This window comes from Gopherus evgoodei, chromosome 1 (genome assembly GCF_007399415.2).
Source record: "Gopherus evgoodei ecotype Sinaloan lineage chromosome 1, rGopEvg1_v1.p, whole genome shotgun sequence".
NCBI lineage: Eukaryota > Metazoa > Chordata > Testudines > Testudinidae > Gopherus > Gopherus evgoodei.
This window is the reverse complement of record NC_044322.1, coordinates 101,534,205-101,555,386: the sequence shown is the minus strand read 5'-3', so window position 1 is coordinate 101,555,386 and position 21,182 is coordinate 101,534,205. Positions and strand designations below refer to the sequence as shown.

At 40.5% G+C, this 21,182-nt stretch overlaps 1 protein-coding gene across 1 annotated transcript; it reads left to right on the top strand.

Moving 5' to 3' along the window:
- Nucleotides 1-3,062: 3,062 nt before the first annotated feature.
- On the top strand, nucleotides 3,063-19,530 carry SLC10A2 (solute carrier family 10 member 2). The gene is made up of 6 exons (XM_030551583.1): nucleotides 3,063-3,457; nucleotides 10,921-11,039; nucleotides 12,726-12,814; nucleotides 15,240-15,415; nucleotides 17,711-17,868; nucleotides 19,370-19,530. The coding sequence occupies exons 1-6, from the start codon at nucleotides 3,063-3,065 to the stop codon at nucleotides 19,528-19,530; spliced, it is 1,098 nt and encodes a 365-aa protein (XP_030407443.1).
- The last annotated feature ends 1,652 nt before the right edge of the window (nucleotides 19,531-21,182 follow it).

Here is a 21,182-nt window from a genome sequence, read left to right as displayed (position 1 = left end):
ATCTAGTCCGGTCGCCCACACTTAATATTATCTAGACCATCCCTAACAGGTGTTTGTCCAACCTGCTCTTAAAATCTCCAATGATGGAGATTCCACAACCTCTCTAGGCAATTTATTCCAGTGCTTAACCACTTTGACAGTTAGGAAGCTTTTCCTAATGTCCAACCTAAGCTGACTTAGCTGAAATTTAAGCTGATTGCGTTTTCTCCTAGCCTCCAAGGTTAAGAACAACAATTTTTCTCCCTCCTCCTTGTAACAACCTTTTATGCACTTGATGTATACTTATGAGCATATACACCCATTAGACATTCAAGAAGAAAAAGTAGAGGGAAACAGCAGCAAATATACTTCCCAGCTTCTTGGGAAGACTGTGCTGCCTGCAATAATCAGTAGCAAACTGGCCACTTTAGAGCTGCAGTTGTTCATCTGCTCCAAATTTAAAGAATCTGCTACCAGCAGAGCATACTGGGCCAGACTTTTCAGAGGGCAGGCACAGACTGGACCTCAGTGCTAAACAATCCATCAACTAGAAAGATGAGAAGGCATCTTAAAAGCCTGTGTTTGAGGTAGTTATGACATGGTTTCCTCTGGCATGAAGTGTTTCTATACTGAATAATAAAATATTTTTTGGACTTCAACCACTCCTTATACTTCAAATGTACCACCTCCCTAGCAAATGTACGTACACACACACATATACACTCACACAGAAACTTTAAGATAAAAAAACAGCTCTTGGACTGGGATATCAATTCAGATTAGTTAGCACAATTAACCACTAGGCTAAAAATTATAAGGGATGCTGCTTCTTGTGGTTATTTTGCAATAGCACCTAAGTCCACCAAAAAATTATTTTGGCCAAAACAATTCAGCAAATTCATGAATAGTTTTGGCTGACCACAAGTGCATTTTGAAGCACATGAGCTGTTTGTCCAAAAAAATCACCCAGCTCTTCTTGTGGGCATTAGAAATGAGCTTAGAACATAGTACTGGTTGTCAGGGACCAGCATGCTATTTCAAGCTTTTCTATTGACTTCTTGCGTGGGGAAGTCACTTAACCGCTCCATGTTTCCCCATCTACAACATAGGATAACACTAGCCACTTCAAAGAGATATTGGGACATTTAATACATTAAAGTTTGTGAGGCTAAGTATCATACAAATATCTATCCATAAATAAAATTAAAAATAGTAGCTCCACAGAGAGGTAAAGATAGGAGAGGGAAGCAGATTCCAGGCAGGGAGGCTGGGGATAAGGAGAGATGACATGCCATAGGTGTCTAGGGAGCCAGGAACCATGTGAAACTCTTTAAAAAAGTGTTCTATATTTTTGCCACACTCTGCAGTGATAGAAACCAGGGCTCAATCCTGTAGCTCCTTCTTATTCATGCAAGCAAACCAACTAAAGTAACTACTCACATGAGTAAGACATGCAAATTTTGATCTTAAAAGCTAGCATTTATCTATCTTAGAATTTATTTTTATAGATTTTAGTCATTAAAAGCCCTACTGTGGGCTCTCACACTCTTTGACATCACATGAGAAACACAGTGACTAATGAGGCAAACTTTTCTATTGTGCAATGCAAGTCAATTACAATGAGCCATACAATGTGATAAATGCTTACTGCCTACCTCCAGCAAAGCACTTAGGTAGAATCACCCCAATGGCTTCAGTTAAACTACTCATGTGAACGAAATTATTATTAAAATTTATTATCTGTATTATAGCACCGAGGAGTCCTAGTCATGGACTAGGGTTCCATTACACTGGGCATTGTGCAGAGTAAAAAGATGTTTCTACCCCAAAGAGCATATAATCTAAGTAAAAGGGGGCTGGAGGAAGATCCCTGCAAATGAGAGGATGGAGTGACAGGAGTGGAAGCGAAGGGCAGTACTGAGACTAGGTGTAGGGGAGCAGTCTCCAGGCTGGGAAGGTGTCAGGGTTTCCTACCTGGTCCATTCCAGCCTCTACAGGTCCAACTCCCTGGCTTAATCTTGGGCCCCGAGGCACTCCAGCCTTTCTGGGTCCCACGGTCACTTTGCCTCCATACTGACTGCCCAGGTGTGCACAAATGTATACCATGTCAGAGCCCCCACAATATTTCCATTGTGGGAATGCTATCCCATCCCCAACTCCCCAGTTGCGCTGCCCCAATCTAAATATAAGACAAGAGACTACAGATGAAGACAGATGGGGGAGTACAAGGAACCAATGAGTATTTGCATCATCAGGGCCTTCATTTCTAATTTTTATTTGAGCAAAATGTTTAGTCCCTAATTCTGCCCAGAATCAGCCTCACTGATTTTGTTTGCACTTAGTGCAGAGCCCTTCCCACAACATTCTCAGTGCCGGGTAAGGGCCTTAGTTTGTTCTGATTTCATTTCTGGATAACTGCTACAGAACCAATTGAAACAATGGTATTTTGTATGCCATTTTCCAGTGATGATAGCTGTACACATACACACAAAAAGTACCTGTTATTGTTAAAGCAACACCCCTAGCTCCCCTAAAATGTAGTTTTGTGCATATTGTGTAGTAAATTCAATCCATGGGCTTTAAACCTGCAGTTTCTCATACTTAAGAGGATTGCTCATCATTCCCGAACCCCATTGACTTCAAAGGGGTTCTGTGCAGGGGGAGCAGCCCAACCTCACACAAGAAATGGAAAGACTGACGTGATCACTCCTGTGGATCTCACTTTGTGTTAAAGCTATTTAACAAACCTAGCTCACGCTTTTAAATATTAACACGATTGCTCTTCTGGTGTGGAACTGAACATTATGGCATGAATAAATGATTAATTAAAAGTTTGCCACTTCAATAAGATAGCACCAATTATATATACCTTTGTGACTCAGCACAATACTAGACCCTAAACTGGTAGAAACTGAGTTCAAGTATTTATTGCTCTTTATTGCCTCTCATGACATTTAAAAAGAGCTACCAAGAGAAGAGCATTTGCAGAGGGCTTAAAAGTTTGACCTGGATGAACTGCGAATTTCTTTATTTTAAAACATAGCAATAGTGACTTTGAGAAGTTTAATTTTGGCAACTTCAAGATGACGACAGCAAACTCAACCACAAATATTTCATACTGTTCTGCAAATGCCACCATTTGCAATGGCAATTCGTGTGTTACACCTGATGACAATTTTAACCAAATTTTGAATGTAGTTTTAAGTACTGTCCTAACAATCTTGTTGGCATTGGTGATGTTCTCCATGGGCTGCAATGTGAACATACACAAATTCTGGGGACACATAAAAAGGCCATGGGGCATATTTGTGGGCTTCCTCTGTCAGTTTGGAATTATGCCTTTGACAGGATTTGTTCTGTCACTCATCTTTAATGTGCTTCCTGCTCAAGCTGTTGCTGTGCTGATCATGGGATGCTGTCCAGGTGGAACATCTTCCAACATTCTAGCATATTGGATAGATGGGGACATGGATCTAAGGTAAGAGCATCACTTCTCTAAAGGAATTACTTTCTTTTTTAAAATTACCCATTAATCTCTTTGGAGCAGAAATGAAGGATGGGTCAGTGTTTAGTGCAGTAGCATAGGATTTGGGACAGCCAGATTAAGTTTTCTTTTCTGTCAGATTTTCTGTGTGATCTTGAGCAAATCACTTAGCCTCTCTGAATCTTAGTTCCTCATCTGTAAAAACTGGGATAATAGTACCTCCCTAACTGACAGAGGTGTTGTGAGGATAAATATCTTAACAATTGTGAAATACTTTGAGATCTACTGATGAAAAGTGCTGTATAAGAGTGAAGTATTATTATTTAGTACACTATGTATCTGTTCAGTTCCATGCACAATGGGGCTCTGACCTGGTTGAGGCTTCTAGAGACTACTGCAAGATAGATTTCATAACAATTAACTTTATAAAGAGAGGTCTATAATCAATTGTTGTTCTAATGTCTCGTTAAATAAATCACCAGTGGAAATATATTTATCCATCTATGTGTTCTTCACAATGGCTAGATTTGCAAAGTTTTTATCCAAGATCCAAATTCATCTGTAACAATTCTGTATGCATCTGGCACGCATGCAAAGTTTTCAAAGAGTGTTTTGTAGCATATAAGCCATAGCCTACTTACTGGTTGCAATCAAAACGCTTCTTTGTGAGTGTGATGATCTCAGTGGCAGGTCATTTGGCTGCAATTTCAAGCTGCTGTAAAGTCAGAAATTGTGATGTGTCAGGCAGCTGACATGTTTGCGGACATCAAATATGTACTCAAGGTGAACGCTGCTCTTGATGCAAATCCCAAGACACTTATTTTTTCCATCATTTAGCTCTAACAGCCTCTAAAAAAGAGCAATATTTTTTTTAAAAAACTGATTAGCTTGTTCTAAAATAAACAAAAAAGTTTCTCTACTTCCCACAGAGTAACATAAATTACAGCATGTGTCTACTTCATCATATGCCAGTCTGAAATAGCAATGGAAAAACTAATAGAAGTAAGAAAGATGGAGAGCTAAGGTGCATAGATGAAGAATTTTAATGTTTGTGGTTTTAATAAGGCATTTTACCACACTGCAAACAGTGTATTTCTTTGTAACATACAGGTGTTAATGTAATATGTGGTTTTTAATACAGTGTAATCAACTGTGCTAATCACCAGCTTTCTTGCTCTGGAGAGAAGATCTTGAAATATTATAAATTGCCAAGTACTTTATTTCAGTAAAGCATTGATCAGGCAAAACCACAAAGGGAAGGAAATTCAGCAAAAAAGGCTGAAATTCTATTTTGATCTTGACCCATTTTATCAGGGTAGAACAGTGTATGTAGGGCCAAATCTTGCTTTCACTGATATCAGTGTAAATTCAGAAGAACTCCATTGAAGTCACGGGCGTTAATCTGGATTGACACTGATGTAAATAAGCACAGGATCTGGCCTTTTATTTGAGAGAGGAAACTTCTATGACCCTTACAAAGGGAAAGATAAATGCCTACAAAGGGAATATTCCCCAGGTAGAAACTTTAACCCTGAGACTTCAATGGGCTTTCAATCAGACCCTTAGGGTATATCTACACTGCAAAAAACAAACCATAATCGTGGCACTGAGTCCAAGTTTTTAGCCCTGGAGCCCAAGATCCCACAAGCCCAAGTCCTCTGACCCAGGCCAGCTGTGGGCCTTTCATTGCAGTGTAGACATACCCACAGCGACCATTATTCAGGGCCCTGAGGATGAGGGTTGTGTAAAGTAGGGAACAATGTAGGAATCCTCATGCCTGGTAGAAGAATGACCACATGAAGGAAAATATTGCAGCCAGCACTGCAATGCAAAAACCGTGCATGTCATACCACATGAGTGGCTGGTCATTAAATAGATGATATTTTATTTGTTTACACAACAAACCACCCCAAGTGTGAAAGGGCCATTGCATTCTAAGTCTTACTTCAGGGTGCAAGCTGATCACCAGCTGAGGGCAGAAATAAATTTCTGTCCATGACATACTCAGAATGAGTATACACCTTCCTCAGAAGATCACCCTTAGTATAGAATTATGATTATTTATTTGTATTACCATAATGCTTAGGAGCCCCAGTCATGGACCAGGGCCCCACTGTGCTAGGTGCTGTACAAACACAGAACAAAAAGATGGTCCCAGCTCCAAAGAGCTAACAATCTAAGTACAAGGCAAGAGACAACAGATGAATAGAGACAAGGGTGTACAAAGAAACAATGAAACAAAGTTGGTCAGCACAATAGAAAGTAGTCAACACACCACTGAAAACTCAGCAGCTTGTCAAGGGTTTTTTAGGCATCATAAAAAAGGAGAGTTTTAAGGGGGCTTTGACAGGGGATAATGAGGTAGTTTGTGGATGTTAACGGGGAACACTTCCCAAACACGATGGAAAAGGCATGACAGTGCTTGTTTGAAAATGGGCAATGGATACTGGCATCATAGGCCAATCACAGGCTGGAGTGAATGTGAGATACGTAGAAGGGAAATAGGCTGCAAAGGGTCTTGAAAGTGAAGACAAGCAGCTTATGTCTGATGTGGGTGGATACAAAGAGAGGTGTGCCATGGTCAAAGCTACAGGCTAGGAAAATAATCTTTGCAGGAGCATTCCAAATGGATGTGAACAGGGGAAGATTGCATTTGTCAAGGCCAGAGAGAAGGATGTTGCAGTAATTGATACATGAGATGATGAAAGTTTAGATAAGAGTTTTAGCAGCCTGGATGGGTAAGAAAGGCCATATCTTAGAGATGCGGTGAAGAAAGAATCTGCAAGATTTAGATATAGTCTGAATGGGAGGACCTTTAGAGAGTGCAAAGATGATACAGAGGTTACAGGTTTGAATGACAGACAGGATAGTGGCATTGTCTGCACTGATTGAGAAAGGAGGTGATGGGAGGATTTGAAAGGGAAGAAGAGCTCTGTTTTAGCCATATTTATCTTGAGATGATGTCTAGAAATCCACAAGATGTCGTAAAAGAGACATGCTACAATAGAAGTTCAGACAGCACAAGACAGATCTGGGGTAGAGATGTAAGTTGTCAGCATAAAGATATTAGGTGAATTTGTGTTTGCGGATGAGATTACTCAGAGCCAATATGCAGAGGGAGAAGAGAAGACGACCAAGGACAGAGCCCTGTGGAGTCCCAACAGAAAGGTGGAGAGAGGATGAGGCGACTCCTCCGAAGGATATGCCAAAGAAACGATTAAAGAGCGAGGAGAACCAAGAGAAGACAGTCACGGAAGCCAAAGGAGGGCAAGATTTCAAGAAGAGCATGGCTGACTGTGTCAAAAGCAGCTGACACAGCAAGGAATGAGGCTGGAATACTTGTTCTGAGCTTTAGCTAGGAAAAGGATATTAGAAACTTTCGCGAGAATAGTTTCCATTGAGTGCCAGGGGCAGAAGCAGGTCTGGAAAGGGTTGAGGAAGTAAGTGGAGAAGAACAGCTCCAAACAATGATCACAAACAGTTTCCATGAGCTTAAAGAGGAAGAGTGAGAGGAGATGGTAGTTGGAGAGGCCTGGGTAGGTTTTTTAAGATGGGAAAGATGAAAGCATGCTTGTATTGTGAGGAGAAAGAACCAGAGAAGGGAGGTTAGGGAGAAAGGCAAAGCAGGAGGTGAGAATGGGCATGAGGGAGGTCAGGAGATGGGCCAGTGATCTCACCGACTCAACTATATACAAAGAATCCCCTCTTGCTGCAGACATCCCTCCTCCTCTATTGGAGCGAGGGGCTTGAGGCAGAGAAGGGACAGACTTTGAGGAAGAGTAGGTTGGCCAACAGAGAGGTAAACCCATATCATCCCCTGTAACAAAGCCCAAGGCCTAACTCTGTCTTTTACATGGAGCCCTCCAACTGGAGCCTCTGGGCAGCCATAGCCAAAGGGCTAAAGTGAAGGGCCAGAATCAATGTGAAAACACAGGGCTTCCACATGGATGGTCCTGACCTCTCATGGATCCCTCACATTTGGAGGAAAGTCCCCATGGCCTACTCTGTTGGCACAGTCAAGGATGCATTCAGATTTCTGTTGTAGAATTATCTTCCAATGGGGTTACCACAGGAGACGGAATTTAGGGCCAGGCCTTTATCTACATTGCCCATGTGCCTGAGATTCTCTTTGTTACACACCTACCTTTTCCCTCTACCTTTTCACCCCAATGGTAATCACATCTCTTTGACAAAGCCTATCAACCCACACTGCAGTGCTGATTAATCAAATGACTGAATGCCTTAAACAGAAAGAACAACTTCTAAAGCCTTCACATTTAAAAACAGAAAGATCCATGAACAAATAAGGAAGCAATAAGTCTCATGCAAAGCTTCACTATTCAACTGCACTGCTTTTCACTGAACCCATCCTCCATCCTTTGGCCTCAACCCTCCAATGTGATGAACATGGAGAGACCCCTGACACCTGTGTGGTGCCCCAATAACTTCAGTGGGGCCCCCCGAGGACACAGGGTTCCACCCTTACACATCAAGTTGCAGAATATGGCCTTTGTTGGCTATTTAGGGCCTGATCCAAAGCCCACCGAAGTCAAAGAGAGCTTTAGATCAAGTCCCCAGATTAGAAGCTTTTGGGGACAAAGACTTCAGGCTGACTTCTGTCTTGCAAAGAACCCAAGGTACTATATATAAAAATAAATAATATTCTGGAAATTCCTATGAGTACCCCACGGACAGTATATTTTTAAACTGGTCTATGTATCTTTTTACCAGAAGCAGTGTTGTCATGATGTACCAAGTAACAAGGTACCAAGTAACAAGGTAGTGTCGATTTTAATAATTAAAGACAGTACACCACTATAAGCTGAGGTGTGTCTCTCAGCTCCTGCTGATTCTATGGGAGATCCTTCTGATTTGTTTTCATATTTCTAGTATTTAAAGAAAGGAAATTATAAAATAATACCTTACATTAATATTAACAAAAAAAACTGCTTATTTACCATTGAGCCTACCCTTTGGGCTGACATTTCCCCCTTTAATTTCTCTCTTTGCATCTAAGTACCAAAGGGGCCAAGTTACAGGATCTGAAATATCATATGGTATTAGATAGTATATCCTATGATATACTGTACATCACCTGGGCAGGCAGTGTGGTTCTGTGGTGAAGGCACTGATGCTGATCTAACTGGCTAACCTAATTGCCTTCACATGCCTAACTAATCTAATTGCCTTCTATGACGAGATAACGGGCTCTGTGGATGAGGGGAAAGCAGTGGATATGTTATTCCTTGACTTTAGCAAAGCTTTTAACACAGTCTCCCACAGTATTCTTGCCAGCAAGTTAAAAAAGTATGGGCTGGATGAATGGACTATAAGATTGATAGAAAGATGGTTAGATCGTCGGGCTCAATGGGTAGTGATCAATGGCTCCATGTAGTTGGCAGCCAGTATCAAGCAGAGTGCTCCAAGGGTTGGTCCTGGGGCCAGTTTGTTCAATATCTTCATTAATGATCTGGAGGATGGCGTAGACTGCATCCTCAGCAAGTTTGCTGATGATACTAAACTGGGAGGAGTGGTAGATACGCTGGAGGGTAGAGATAGCGTAAAGAGGGACCTAGACAAATTAGAGGATTGGGCCAAAAGAAATCTGATGAGGTTCAACAAGGAAAAGTGCAGAGTCCTGCACTTAGGATGCAAGAATCCCATGCACTGCTACAGACTAGGGACTGAATGACTAGGCAGCAGTTCTGCAGAAAAGGATTTATGGATTACAGTGGACGAGAAGCTGGATATGAGTCAATAGTGTGCCCTTGTTGCCAAGAAGGCTAATGGCATTTTGGGCTGTATAAGTAGAGGCATTGCCAGCAGATCAAGGGACGTGATCATTCCCCCCATTTGACATTGGTGGGGCCTCATCTGGGGTGCTCTGTCCAGTTTTGGGCCCTACACTACAAGAAGGTTGTGAAAAAATTGGAAAGAGTCCAGCAGAGGGCAACAAAAATGATTAGCAGTTTGGAGCACATGACTTATGAGGAGAGGCTGAGGGAACTGGGATTGTTTAGTCTGCAGAAGAGAAGAATGAGGGGAGATTTGATAGCTACTTTCAACTACCTGAAAGGGGGTTCCGAAGAGGATGGATCTAGACTGTTCTCAGTAGTACCAGATGACAGAACAAGGAGTATTGGTCTCAAGTTGCAGTGGGGGAGCTTTAGGTTGGATATTAAGAAAAACTCTTTCACTAGGAGGGTGGTGAAGCACTGGAATGGGTTACCTAGGGAGGTGGTGGAATCTCCTTCCTTAGAAGTTTTTAAGATCAGGCTTGAGAAAGCCCTGGCTGGGATGATTTAGTTGGGGATTGATCCTGCTTTGGGCAGGGGGTTGGACTAGATGACCTCCTGAGGTCCCTTTTAACCATGATATTCTATGATTCTATGATTTCAGAGTCCTTGGTTCTATTCCCAGTTCCATAGCCTGCAGTTTGACCTTGGGGAAAAAAATCACTTCACTTCTCTTATGTCCCCTTTCAGTAAAATTGGACTAATACTATTTACCTCCTTTATAAAGGAATTTGGGAGCTACTGATGAACAGCCGTCTATTATTACTAATGGTAAACAGCTGCAATAGCATGCATGGGTAAGGAGCCAAATCAAGGTTTCCCAGATAAAAATAATTGGACATAAGGTTTATTCTAGTTAGAAACTTACATAGAGCCAGTTCCAGGACAGTGCTCCAGCAATTAAGAGCGAGTTTCTCTAATACTTTACACCATGAGTAGTCTTATTGATTTAGTGAGCCTAATGTGAATAAAACTGGCAGAATCTGGACAGAAGATGGGAGTACATAAAGCTTACCAGATCTCTCTGCTCCCATCACCTCCACATGATTAATTCAGCGTGAATCCCCATCAGATAATCTCCCAGTCAGTTAACCATACCCTTTAGCTCGCCTAGGTTACATCTGCATTAGGGATATGGGTCAAGTCAAATACTTGCACTCACTTGAGGAGAGCCAGCACAAATATAAATAGCAGTGTAGCTGCAGCAACATCACAACTTAGCCACACCACGTACGTGCCCACAGGATTCAGGCAGGTTTGTACTCAGCACAGCTAAGCTGTGCCTCCAGTGCCTGTACTACTGCAGCGACACTATGATTTATACTCCTACTATCTCAATGAGAACTGGCACAAGTGTGCATACATGAGCTGGAAATCACATCCCTAGCTTGTAGTGTAGATGTAGCCCTAGGCACAACAGAATGGTTTAAGGTGAAGATTCCATCTTAACTGGAAATAGTTCACTTTTTTTTTTCAGGATAACATGGCACTCTAACATTTCTTCAATTTAGTTTTTTTGTGAATTAATATGCAGGATAAATTGACTGCAGCCAGTAGCATTTCCTTCACCACTTTTCATAAATTATTAAATTGCAATAAGAAAATGGGAGACTCTGTTGGAGAGTATGAAATGAACTATAACTTTTGCCAATTTCCTTGCAGTATCAGTATGACAACATGTTCAACGTTGCTTGCATTGGGGATGATGCCACTTTGTCTTTTTGTCTATACCAAAATGTGGACAGACACTGAGTCCATCGTAATCCCCTATGACAGTATAGGTGAGTCAAATCAATGTTTTCTTTCTCTCTTTCTCTCTCTCATATCTTTCTCCTTTAGGAAGCAACTATCTTTGTACCAGCAGCCTACAGTATCCATTCTGACAGAGACTAGGGCACTCCGCACCTTACAGGATGGAGCCTTACAGCCATTACTATCTGTACTATTTATAAAAAGAGTACAGATATTTACCGTAGGGTAACAAATTTCCTTTGTATCACTCATTTCCTGCCTCACTCATTTCCTGTCATTGACATCTACAGTTTCATTATGCTGCTGTTTTGACAGACTTTATTCGAGATATTCACTAGGAATTCGGAACTTTTCAACTGGCCTCTAACTGATGGCCAATGCCTTCATTTCCTTTTTCTGCAAAGATGTACTGTATTTATTCTTCAGTCCAAACTGGACAGTCGCTACGGAAAAGGATAAACGGACACAAATCAGACATTAGGAATGGCAATATACAAAAACCTGTAGGAGAACACTTCAACCTCCCTGGCCACACTACAGCAGACCTTAAGGTGGCCATCCTGCAGCAAAAAAACTTCAGGACCAGACTTCCAAGAGAAACTGCTGAGCTTCAGTTCATCTGCAAATTTGACACCATCAGCTCAGGATTAAACAAAGACTGTGAATGGCTTGCCAACTACAAAACCAGTTTTTCCTCCCTTGGTTTTCACACCTCAACTGCTAGAACAGGGCCTCATCCTCCCTGGTTGAACTAACCTCATTATCTCTAGCTTGCCTACATATATATACCTGCCCCTGGAAATTTCCACTACATGCATCTGACGAAGTGGGTATTAACCCACGAAAGCTCATGCTCCAAAATGTCTGTTAGTCTATAAGCTGCCACAGGATTCTTTGCTGCTATATCCTTTGTGGAGATGTTGTAAGGATATAGAAAAAAACAGGTATAGAGATTTGCCCCACTTTTGGATAAATATCTGTGCCATTTTTGTAATGGCTGCAGGGCATGGGACTGCAAGGTGCTGAGTGCTGTGGCCCTGATCCAGCAATGCACTTAAGCACATGCTCAGATTTAAGTTAGGTTGCAAATCTGAAACCTAAAAGTAGACAATGGGCACCACCAGCAATGGAACTTAATTTGATTCAACAGATGAAACCTCACCTGGCCAGAGAAAAAAGGACAACTGAATGCTTGAGGTCAGTAGGGCTACTCGTGTGTTTAGGATTCAGCACTTAATGTCCACTGGTTTAGGTCCCGGAATCTGTTCCCTACACAACAGTGAAGTCACTTTCATATACTTAAATTTCAGCTCCAAAAGAGAGTCATGTAAATCATTTGTGTTCCTAATATCAGCATTGGGAAAAATGCCCACAACATAAGAAGCTCTAATATGAGTGCTGCTATGGCACAGTAGTAACACCTGCAGGCAAAATGCACGTTTAATACCACAGTAAACAAATGGTACACCACACTAAAATAGCTGTATGCTTTTTTACCCTGATGAATATATGTCACTACAAATACCTCACAAGGTTTCTGAAGATAGTGCAATTCATATTCTTATGCTTTACATTACTCTCTGTGTGTGGATCTCCATGGGTATAACCAGAAACTTACCTACAGCAACCTGCTATTTAAACATATTCTCATTGTTCAGTGTCTGTTTTCTTATTATGACTGTTCTCTGTTAAATGTTGTTTGTTCTTATTTTCAGGTATTTCACTGGTAGCCCTTGTAATTCCTGTTTCAGTTGGAATATTTGTTAATCACAAATGGCCCCAGAAAGCTAAAATTATACTTAAGGTAAGATATGAAACTTTCATATACTGATCTGAACCATTGCTCATTGTGGGTCAGGTTATGGCTTCAATGGGACTACTCAAAAAATATGTTTCTACTCACAACAAATAAGAAAATCAGTAACTAGCTTCATGATAGCAATGAAATTCGCCATCTAGCAACATGTTGCTCCAATCCTGAACAATGCGTGCGAGTTGCATACACCATTATAAATCAGCATTGTTCAGTGATTTCACATGTGATTTGGTGTTAATTGAAATAGATTATGGACCCTATCCTACAAGGTTCTCATTGCTTCTGAGAGATGCTGAGTACCCTCAACTCCTACTGATCATCATTAATTAATATACATATTTTCTCATTAAAATAATCCTTTTTGATGAATAGTTATTCCCCTTAATATTTGTCATCCTTTCAGTGATATCAGAGCTCAATATAATGTTTCTCTTTATGTCAAATTCCTTTTCTTAACATATTCATTTACTGTGCTATATTTCAAAATCTACTCATAGCTATTTATAAACTTGGACATGGTATATTTTTGGACCCCAAAGACTTGACAATTGCGTATTAAAACTGGTAGTTTTCTTTTTAAAAAAATACCTTGGTAGCAATAAATGGAAGTTTCAACTTTCAGACATGTTTACATCCTACACATAAACAGAAGATGCATAATAAATAGTATACATGCACACTTTGCTTTGTGTAGGCCAATGAAGGGTCAAGAATAAGTCAAGGGCAATATGAAGGAGACAAAGCTGACAAGGTTTGGTTCAAATAGGGGGAATGGGTACAACTAGAATTTACTAGAATGAAATCAAACCAGATTTGCACAGCCGGACGCTTTTCTCTTCACTGGAATAATCTGGCTATTAGCTCATCCCAAACCAAAGCAAGAATAGTCACATCAACTCACTTTTCTTGCAGGCCTGGGCCAAAGACCATTGAAATCAGTCTTTCCATTGAATTCAATCAGAGCTGGGTCAGCCCCATAGTCTCTATGGTTGAATAATTCACTCCATCTGAGTCCAGCTACATAACCCCAAGTGTTCTCTGACAGTGTATGCCATCAGGGCAGAATTTCTCCTCAGGAAGAGATTTAGCCTTTTTGCTGCCAAACACAGGATGGGATCTCCACACATCCCATCACAAGGACCTAAATTAAGTTTTCAGTATTACAAAAAATAAGTAAAGAAAAAATTGTAAATATAAGTTGTGAAAAGACTATCATTCCTTTGGAGACTATTGCAGTAAGAATTTAAAGTGGTGTTAAAATTTTGACTCAAAGGATTTCCTGGTGTCCCCACACATTGCTTTTATTGTTAACTGCATATCTTACAATTACATGTCCTAATACCTTGTTTCAGCATATCTTGCTGTAATGGGGTTCACAAACCTCGTACTGAGCATAGCCAGAAAGGAGAACAGAGTATTCCCCATTTCAGAATACTAGGCTAACAATATGCAGTACAACTGACAGAACTACTTGTCATGGAGGCAAGCACCCACAGCTGGGAAAACAAACCCATCTATAAAGGCAGCAGAACAGAGGGTGGGGAGAAGGCAGAAAGGCCTGGTATGGTAGAAGGGTATCAGCCCAACACTAGGATGCGTCTAAGGACAAGTCTACACTACATCGGCATAGCTGTGCTGCTGTAGCACGTCTGTTAAAGATATGCTATGCGGACAGGAGAGCTCTCCCATCGGCATAATTACTCCACCTCCACAGGAGATGGAAGTGATGTCAGCAGTAGTGTCTCCCGCCAACATAGTGTGGTGTAAACAGCACCTCAGTAGATGTAATTTATGTCACTTGGGGTCGGGGGAGGTCTTTTTCACACCCCTGAGAGATGTGTTACATCAACTTAAGTGGTATTGTAGACCAGCAGTAAGAAACTGACAGGGAGACAAAGGAAGACTGAAAGCACTAGAGATTTGTGGCAGGAAGTGGTGGCCAGCACATCCCTCAGCCTGCGCCGCTTCCCACAGGCCCCATTGGCCTGGGACAGCGAACCATGGCCAGTGGGAGCAGCAATCAGCTGAACCTGCGGACGCAGCAGGTAAATAAACCGGCCTGGCCCGACAGGGTGCTTACCTTGTTGGGCCACATGCCGATCCCTGGTAGGTTAAGTTGATGGACCAGGCTAATTTGAAATGAATAGAGGTAGACCAGTTAGAAGAATACTGGGACCTCCAGAGACACTGCCCCTAGAGCAATGAATATTTGGCCTTTGGAGTATAGGCAGCTAGCTTTCATACTATCTACTGCAGCTTTTGTGAACCATTAACGTAAACCCTTTCTTTTTAAATGTAAAACTTACTTCAATGTGATTAAAAGAAAGATATGTTTGTGCATGATTAAATCATGGTGATCTACTTGATTTAGCCAAGGTTTATTGTAAAAGACAATCCTTTTTAATCCCTTCAGGCAGGTTCCATTACTGGACTAGCTCTCATATTGATCGTTGCCGTGGTTGGAGGAATATTGTACAAGGGATCCTGGATTATCAGCCCTCAACTGTGGATCGTTGGAACCATATTTCCAGCTGCTGGCTACTCTTTAGGTTTTCTTCTGGCTCGCATCGCTGGTCAGTCTTGGCAAAGGTAGAGATTGCTCTGTTATGTAGTGTGTGTAATCTTATTTCAGTCATAAAAGAAAATTGGCCCATATGATGCTTATATTTAGTGATTAACCACTAACTCACTCTTAAGAGCTAGTTATGTTACGGAGTCACAACCCACAACTTGGTGTATACATCAAGTTGTAACTTTTGTTCTGAACACTTTTTGTTATGGTTTCTGGCTATTCTTTAGTTCCACAAAGCCTTCCTGAAAGTGGTTGGGTGTCCAGTAGAGTTCCCTAGGAAACCCAGATGTCTGTGCGCCCGATGTTTTAGTTTGCAACCACCTTTTTCCTTCACAATAGAGGTCTTGCTGTGACTGACTTTCAGCTGGAAGAGCAGCCTGTCACCCAAATGTTGACAAATCAGGAGCCATCACTGCATATCGACCCCCTACACACCTGCATACATATATTTGTCCACATCTTTCTGAAACTAGAACTCAGAACTGGACACAATACTCTAGCTGAGGCCTCACCAGTGCACAGTTGAGTGGGACAGTTACCTTGCAAGAATGATTACCCTTTTTCATATTGTTGACCCCTACTCATTTTGTGATCTACTATGCACATGCATACATAGGCTTACATACCTTTCAGCAGTGCTATCCCCTACCCAGTTATTTCCAACTTTGTAGTTGTGCTTTTGATTTTTTTCTTCCTAAGTGTAATGCTTTGCACTTGTCTTAGCTGAACTTCATCTTGTTGATGTAAGACCATTTCTCCAATTTGTCCCAGTAATTTTTAATTCTAATCCTGTCCTCTTAAGTGCCAGCCTGGTGTCATCTGCAGATTTTATAAGCACACTCTCCACTGCACTATCCAAGTCATTAATGAAACTATTGACTACTGAACCCAGGACTGACCCCACTGAATTTTACTATGTAAATTCTCTCAGTTTGACAGCAAACCATAACTATCCTTTGAATCTGGTCAACCAACTAGGTTTTCATTCACCTTGTCATTAATTTTTTCTGAGCCACATTTCCATAGATTGCTTATGAGAAAGTCATGTGAGACTGCATCAAAACCTTACTAAACATCAGGATATTACATCTACAGTTTCCCTGCACTCCTAAGTCAGTACCCTTGTCAAAGAAGAAAATTGGGTTTGTTTGACATGATTTGTTCTTGACAAATCCATGCTGGCTATTCCTTATAATCCTATTATCCTCTAAGTTCTTACAAAGAGATCATTTAATAATTTCTTTAGTATCTTTCAGGTATCCAACTTGGGCCAACTGGTCTATAATTACCTGCATCCTCTTTGTTCCCCTTTTTAAAGATAGGTGCTATGTTTGTCTTTCTTCAGCCCTCTGAGAACTCATGGAAGACAGGTGAGGTCCCAAAGATCATTGTTAATGGTTCTGAAATGGCTTCAGCTAGATCCTTAGGTACCTTAGGATGAATTTCATCAGGCTCTGCTGATTTGAATACATTTAACTTATTTAAATATTCCTTAACTTGTTCTTGGGCTTCCATTCCTTTCCCCTTGATGTTAATATTAATTGTATTAAGCATCTGGACAGAATTAACCTTTTTAGTGACGACTGAAGCAAAGTAGATATTAAACACCATAGCTGCCTTGATATCATCAGTTATTAGCTTTTTGCTGCTAAGTAGAGGATCTACACTTCTTCTTCCTCTTGCTCCTCATGTATTTATACAACCTCTTCTTATTGCCTTTTATGTCCCTTGCTAGATGTAACTCGTTTTGTGCCTTAGCTTTTTTGATTAGCACAAGCATGTAGAGACATTCTTTCGTATGCATCCTTCGACATTTATCCGTTTCCACTTTTTGTATGTTATACCTATACTAGGCAGTATGTAAATTCCCCTCATCCCACTCTTGTGGCTATGTCCTACAATCTTCCTTTACTTGATCAATCTATGCTATGTCATTTGCAAATAGTTGGATATGTCATATGCTGTGAGTCACTAATAACGCCCATGAAATCCATAGACTCCTGCTGACTTCAAGGGGTATACCTTAAATTCCCTGGACAATTCTCTAAGTGTGGGGAATGAGATCTCACCACATGAAAGATGTTGAGAAGAAAATCCTGCATTGCCACAGTGGTCTCTGTACATTTGTGAAATGGGTCCTTTCCAATTCTCACATTTGATTGAGTTCTGTGACTGGATTATGTAAACTAGATGGTTCTTTTCTGCCCTGATATCTGTGATTGTATGTCTCTTACATTCCTTTGTATTCTTTCAAAGTTACATTGGCACAATAGAGTACCATATGAAATTTTTCTTTTTATCATTCTTTTTAGATGTCGTACAGTAGCTCTAGAAACAGGTATGCAGAACACTCAACTGTGTACAACTATAGTCCAGCTCTCCTTCACCTCTGAACAGCTTGCACTGATGTTTACTTTTCCACTCATCTACAGTATTTTCCAGATAGTGTTTGCTTTAATATTTGTAGGAGGTAAGTCACAGATATCTTCTACTATACTAATAGCTTTATTATTAGTATTTATTCCTTGGGGTCCAGAGATAATGAGACAATTAGGAATACAAAAATACAATATTAAATGATAATTCAAATAATGTGTCCCCATTGTGCTAGGCACTGTACAAAAGATAGGAGATATGGGCTTCAATTCTGCATTCTGGCTGGGCCATTTACTCCAGCACAAAAGGGCTCTAAACATCTAGAATTAGCTATCTGGGAATGTCCCCAATTCAGAAGCATCCCCTGGAAGGCATGCCAAGGGTATGACTAGGGTAGGAAGGAGGTACACTAGCACAGAACAGATGTGATTGGACCTAGTGCACTCCAACTATTCTGAGAAGTTGCAACAGCCCATACAGGACCAGGACAGTATAAACTATACCTGCCCCTGCTGCTACTCTTTTCTACTTCCTGTATGAAAGATGTTTTACTGTATAGGGCACTGAACTGGAACTCGAGTGACCTGCATTCAGTTTCTGGCTTGGCCACAGACTTTGTGTGACCTTGGGCAAGTCACCTAGTCTACTCTGTGCCTCAGTTTCCCATCTGTGAAATGGGAATAATACTTCACAGGGATATTGTAAAGGTAAAATCCACTAATGAATGTAAGATGCAGACATACTGTGATAATGGCCATAGATAGATATGCTGGAAGTGTAGCTAAAGTAAGAGCTTCATCCCTCTTCCTCTCTTTTTACACCATATAAATGGGTCAGAGCAACATAAGGGGGGGGCTAAAAAGGGAAGGCAGTGTGATCTCATGGATAGTGCACTAGCTTGGGAGTCAGGAGCCCTGGGTTCTAGTTCTCAATCCGCCAGTGGTCAGCAGCTCTTAAGTCACTTCACAGCTAAGTGCCTGGATTTCCTCATTTGTAAAATGGGAATAATGATACTACTCTCCTTTTAAAGCAACTTGAAAGATAATGATGTTATAAACTAGCTAGATGGTGGTGGTGGTATTTTAAGTTTCAGGTCTATCCAGGGGAAGATACTTCCAACCCAGACATTATGAAAGACAGCCATCAGGCTGCCTCCTCATTAACTCCTGCCCCCAGAATCCAAGAAGTACAAAAGTGTCACTTAACTATTCTTCCCCCGCTCCTTCAGCTCCTGCACCAAGTACAGTCCAGTCAGAACTGAGAATTGGTACCATGGGAATTGCCTGAAGAAGCCAACATTCTAAATTAAATAAATAAATTAAAGCCTATAATCCACTGGATGATCAGAAGACAGTCAAATTCCCAATGCAGTGCAAATATTTATCTTTATTTCAAATATACTTTTTTCCGGGATGGGTTACTGTTGACAGACTTTTGTTTAAATAGCTATGTTAAACATTAAAGAGTAGCTGGATCTACCTTTTATTAATATTAGGAAAGTAAAAGCCTTATAGCACCTTATAGCACTAGCTTCTGTGTCTTATTATAAATTTCTGCCTTTATTGTAACATATATATATATATATTGATTCCTAGTCTATTACTTGCACAAAAGATTCTGTAGCACACCAAAGACAGACTTCACAGAACCAACAAGTGAAATTGAATCGACACCAGAAACATATACCCAGATGAATGGAGGATTTACATCAAATGAAAAAAGTACAAGAAACACGAACGACACTATCATCTCCTGACATTGTATAAAAGAGTTTCGCAACGATTGACTGGTGAACAGTTTCTTTGTGGTTTTGTTTTTTAATTTTTGAATGAAGCTTGCACCACCAGGATACAAATCTAGGTTTGACACTAATTTGCTACAATATTTAGTGTTCCATAATTGCCCATTTGATCAAGGAAGGACAGAGTAAACCTAGAGGAAAGCTGAGCAAAATTTCAGGCATGTGTCCTTCCCCCCCGCCCCAACGTAAAAATGAAATGACAATCCAAAGAGCAAATAATTAGACAAAATTTCATTTTGGTCAGCATGAGCAGCTAAAAACATTGTATTGAAATAATTGAGTGCCATTATCAAGGTATGCAATTTTTTGTTTTTAATCTGACATATTTGCTGTTTATCACAATAGGCAGATCAGATCAGGACTCTCAAATTCCCTGTGTTTCCCACAGACATAGGGCTTAAAGCGAGTTTATTTCTCATAGTCTTGGGCGAGGGGGGGGCAATGGAAACCACACAATTTCAAGCCATCTCTTACAAGAGGTAACAAAAGGATTAAATTTATACTAAAGCTATTATTTTAATAAGTAAAAAATGTTTCAGTTTGTGCCTATATTCACTACAGTAAAAATTTTCATGTCTTCAGTTTAGGTCAATCAGATATGAAGGTGCCTGGTATTCTGGTGAAATCAGGAACTTAAAGATTTATATTATCTAAACTATGGACAGTAATTGTGAATAAAAATGCACCTATTTATTCCCGAAGATTGGAGGCTACTGTTTGAAAATCTGCCCCTGAATGCCTGAATGATCCGAGTTCAATTCCAAGAAAGCACAGTAACTCTGTAAACTCCAAACATATTCAATAGTCCAAATTCAACAGTCCTTATGCAAGGAAAACTTACATTTTAAAGCCAGTTAAAGGTTAGTTGAATAAGGACCTCAAGAATGAGCCAAATATCAACACATGGAAACAATCACTCTTTTTCAGAGATTGGTTAACTCAAGGAAACATATCTATGTGTTGTAAGTTCCCCACCATACACATTAAAACACTTTATATTTTCTATCCAAAATATACATTTTGCAAATACAATTTAGGTAAGGAATTTAAGCTCCAGCCATACAGTTTTTCACCATTTCAGAAACATGCTCAGTATCAGAGTGAATTACTTTAATGTATTAGATGTGGAGGAAAGGGTCTTAAAAATCATTCATCACTTAGCAAAGTGCTGGGAAGCCTTAAGTTGTATTGATTTGGGAGTTGAGTGCTCCTAACCTTCTAGGAAGTGCTCAGCATTGGCGTGAGCTGGCCCATACCACCACCTTCACTTTTATTTAAACAGGCAGGTGCTCCGCAGCCTAATATGGAGAGATCATAAAACTGAAAAGAAACTCAGTAAGCAAAAGATAAGCATTTAACTCCAACAGCTGTGGGAAATGTCTTTGGACCAGATTGTGTTCCCCTTGGGTCAATGGAAGTTCTACTGTTAACCTCACATGGGTTAGGGAGCGGTCTTCATGTTTGTTCCTGTTTAAACTGCGGAAGCAAGGCAGAATTCAGCTTTGCTCATATAATATTCCTTTCTGCTTTGTTAAAGATAGAACCACCTCTGAGCTTTTGAAATGAAAATTTTCTGTACATTCTTTTAATGTATTTTAAAAATATAT

Bases quoted from the DNA above. Each gene is read 5' to 3' on its own strand.
- SLC10A2 (XM_030551583.1), top strand. From the start codon at position 3,063: ATGACGACAGCAAACTCAACCACAAATATTTCATACTGTTCTGCAAAT. The intron at 12,815-15,239 runs GTAAGATATGAA...TAATCCCTTCAG, and splicing joins AAGCTAAAATTATACTTAAG to GCAGGTTCCATTACTGGACT. The intron at 15,416-17,710 runs GTAGAGATTGCT...CATTCTTTTTAG, and splicing joins GCTGGTCAGTCTTGGCAAAG to ATGTCGTACAGTAGCTCTAG.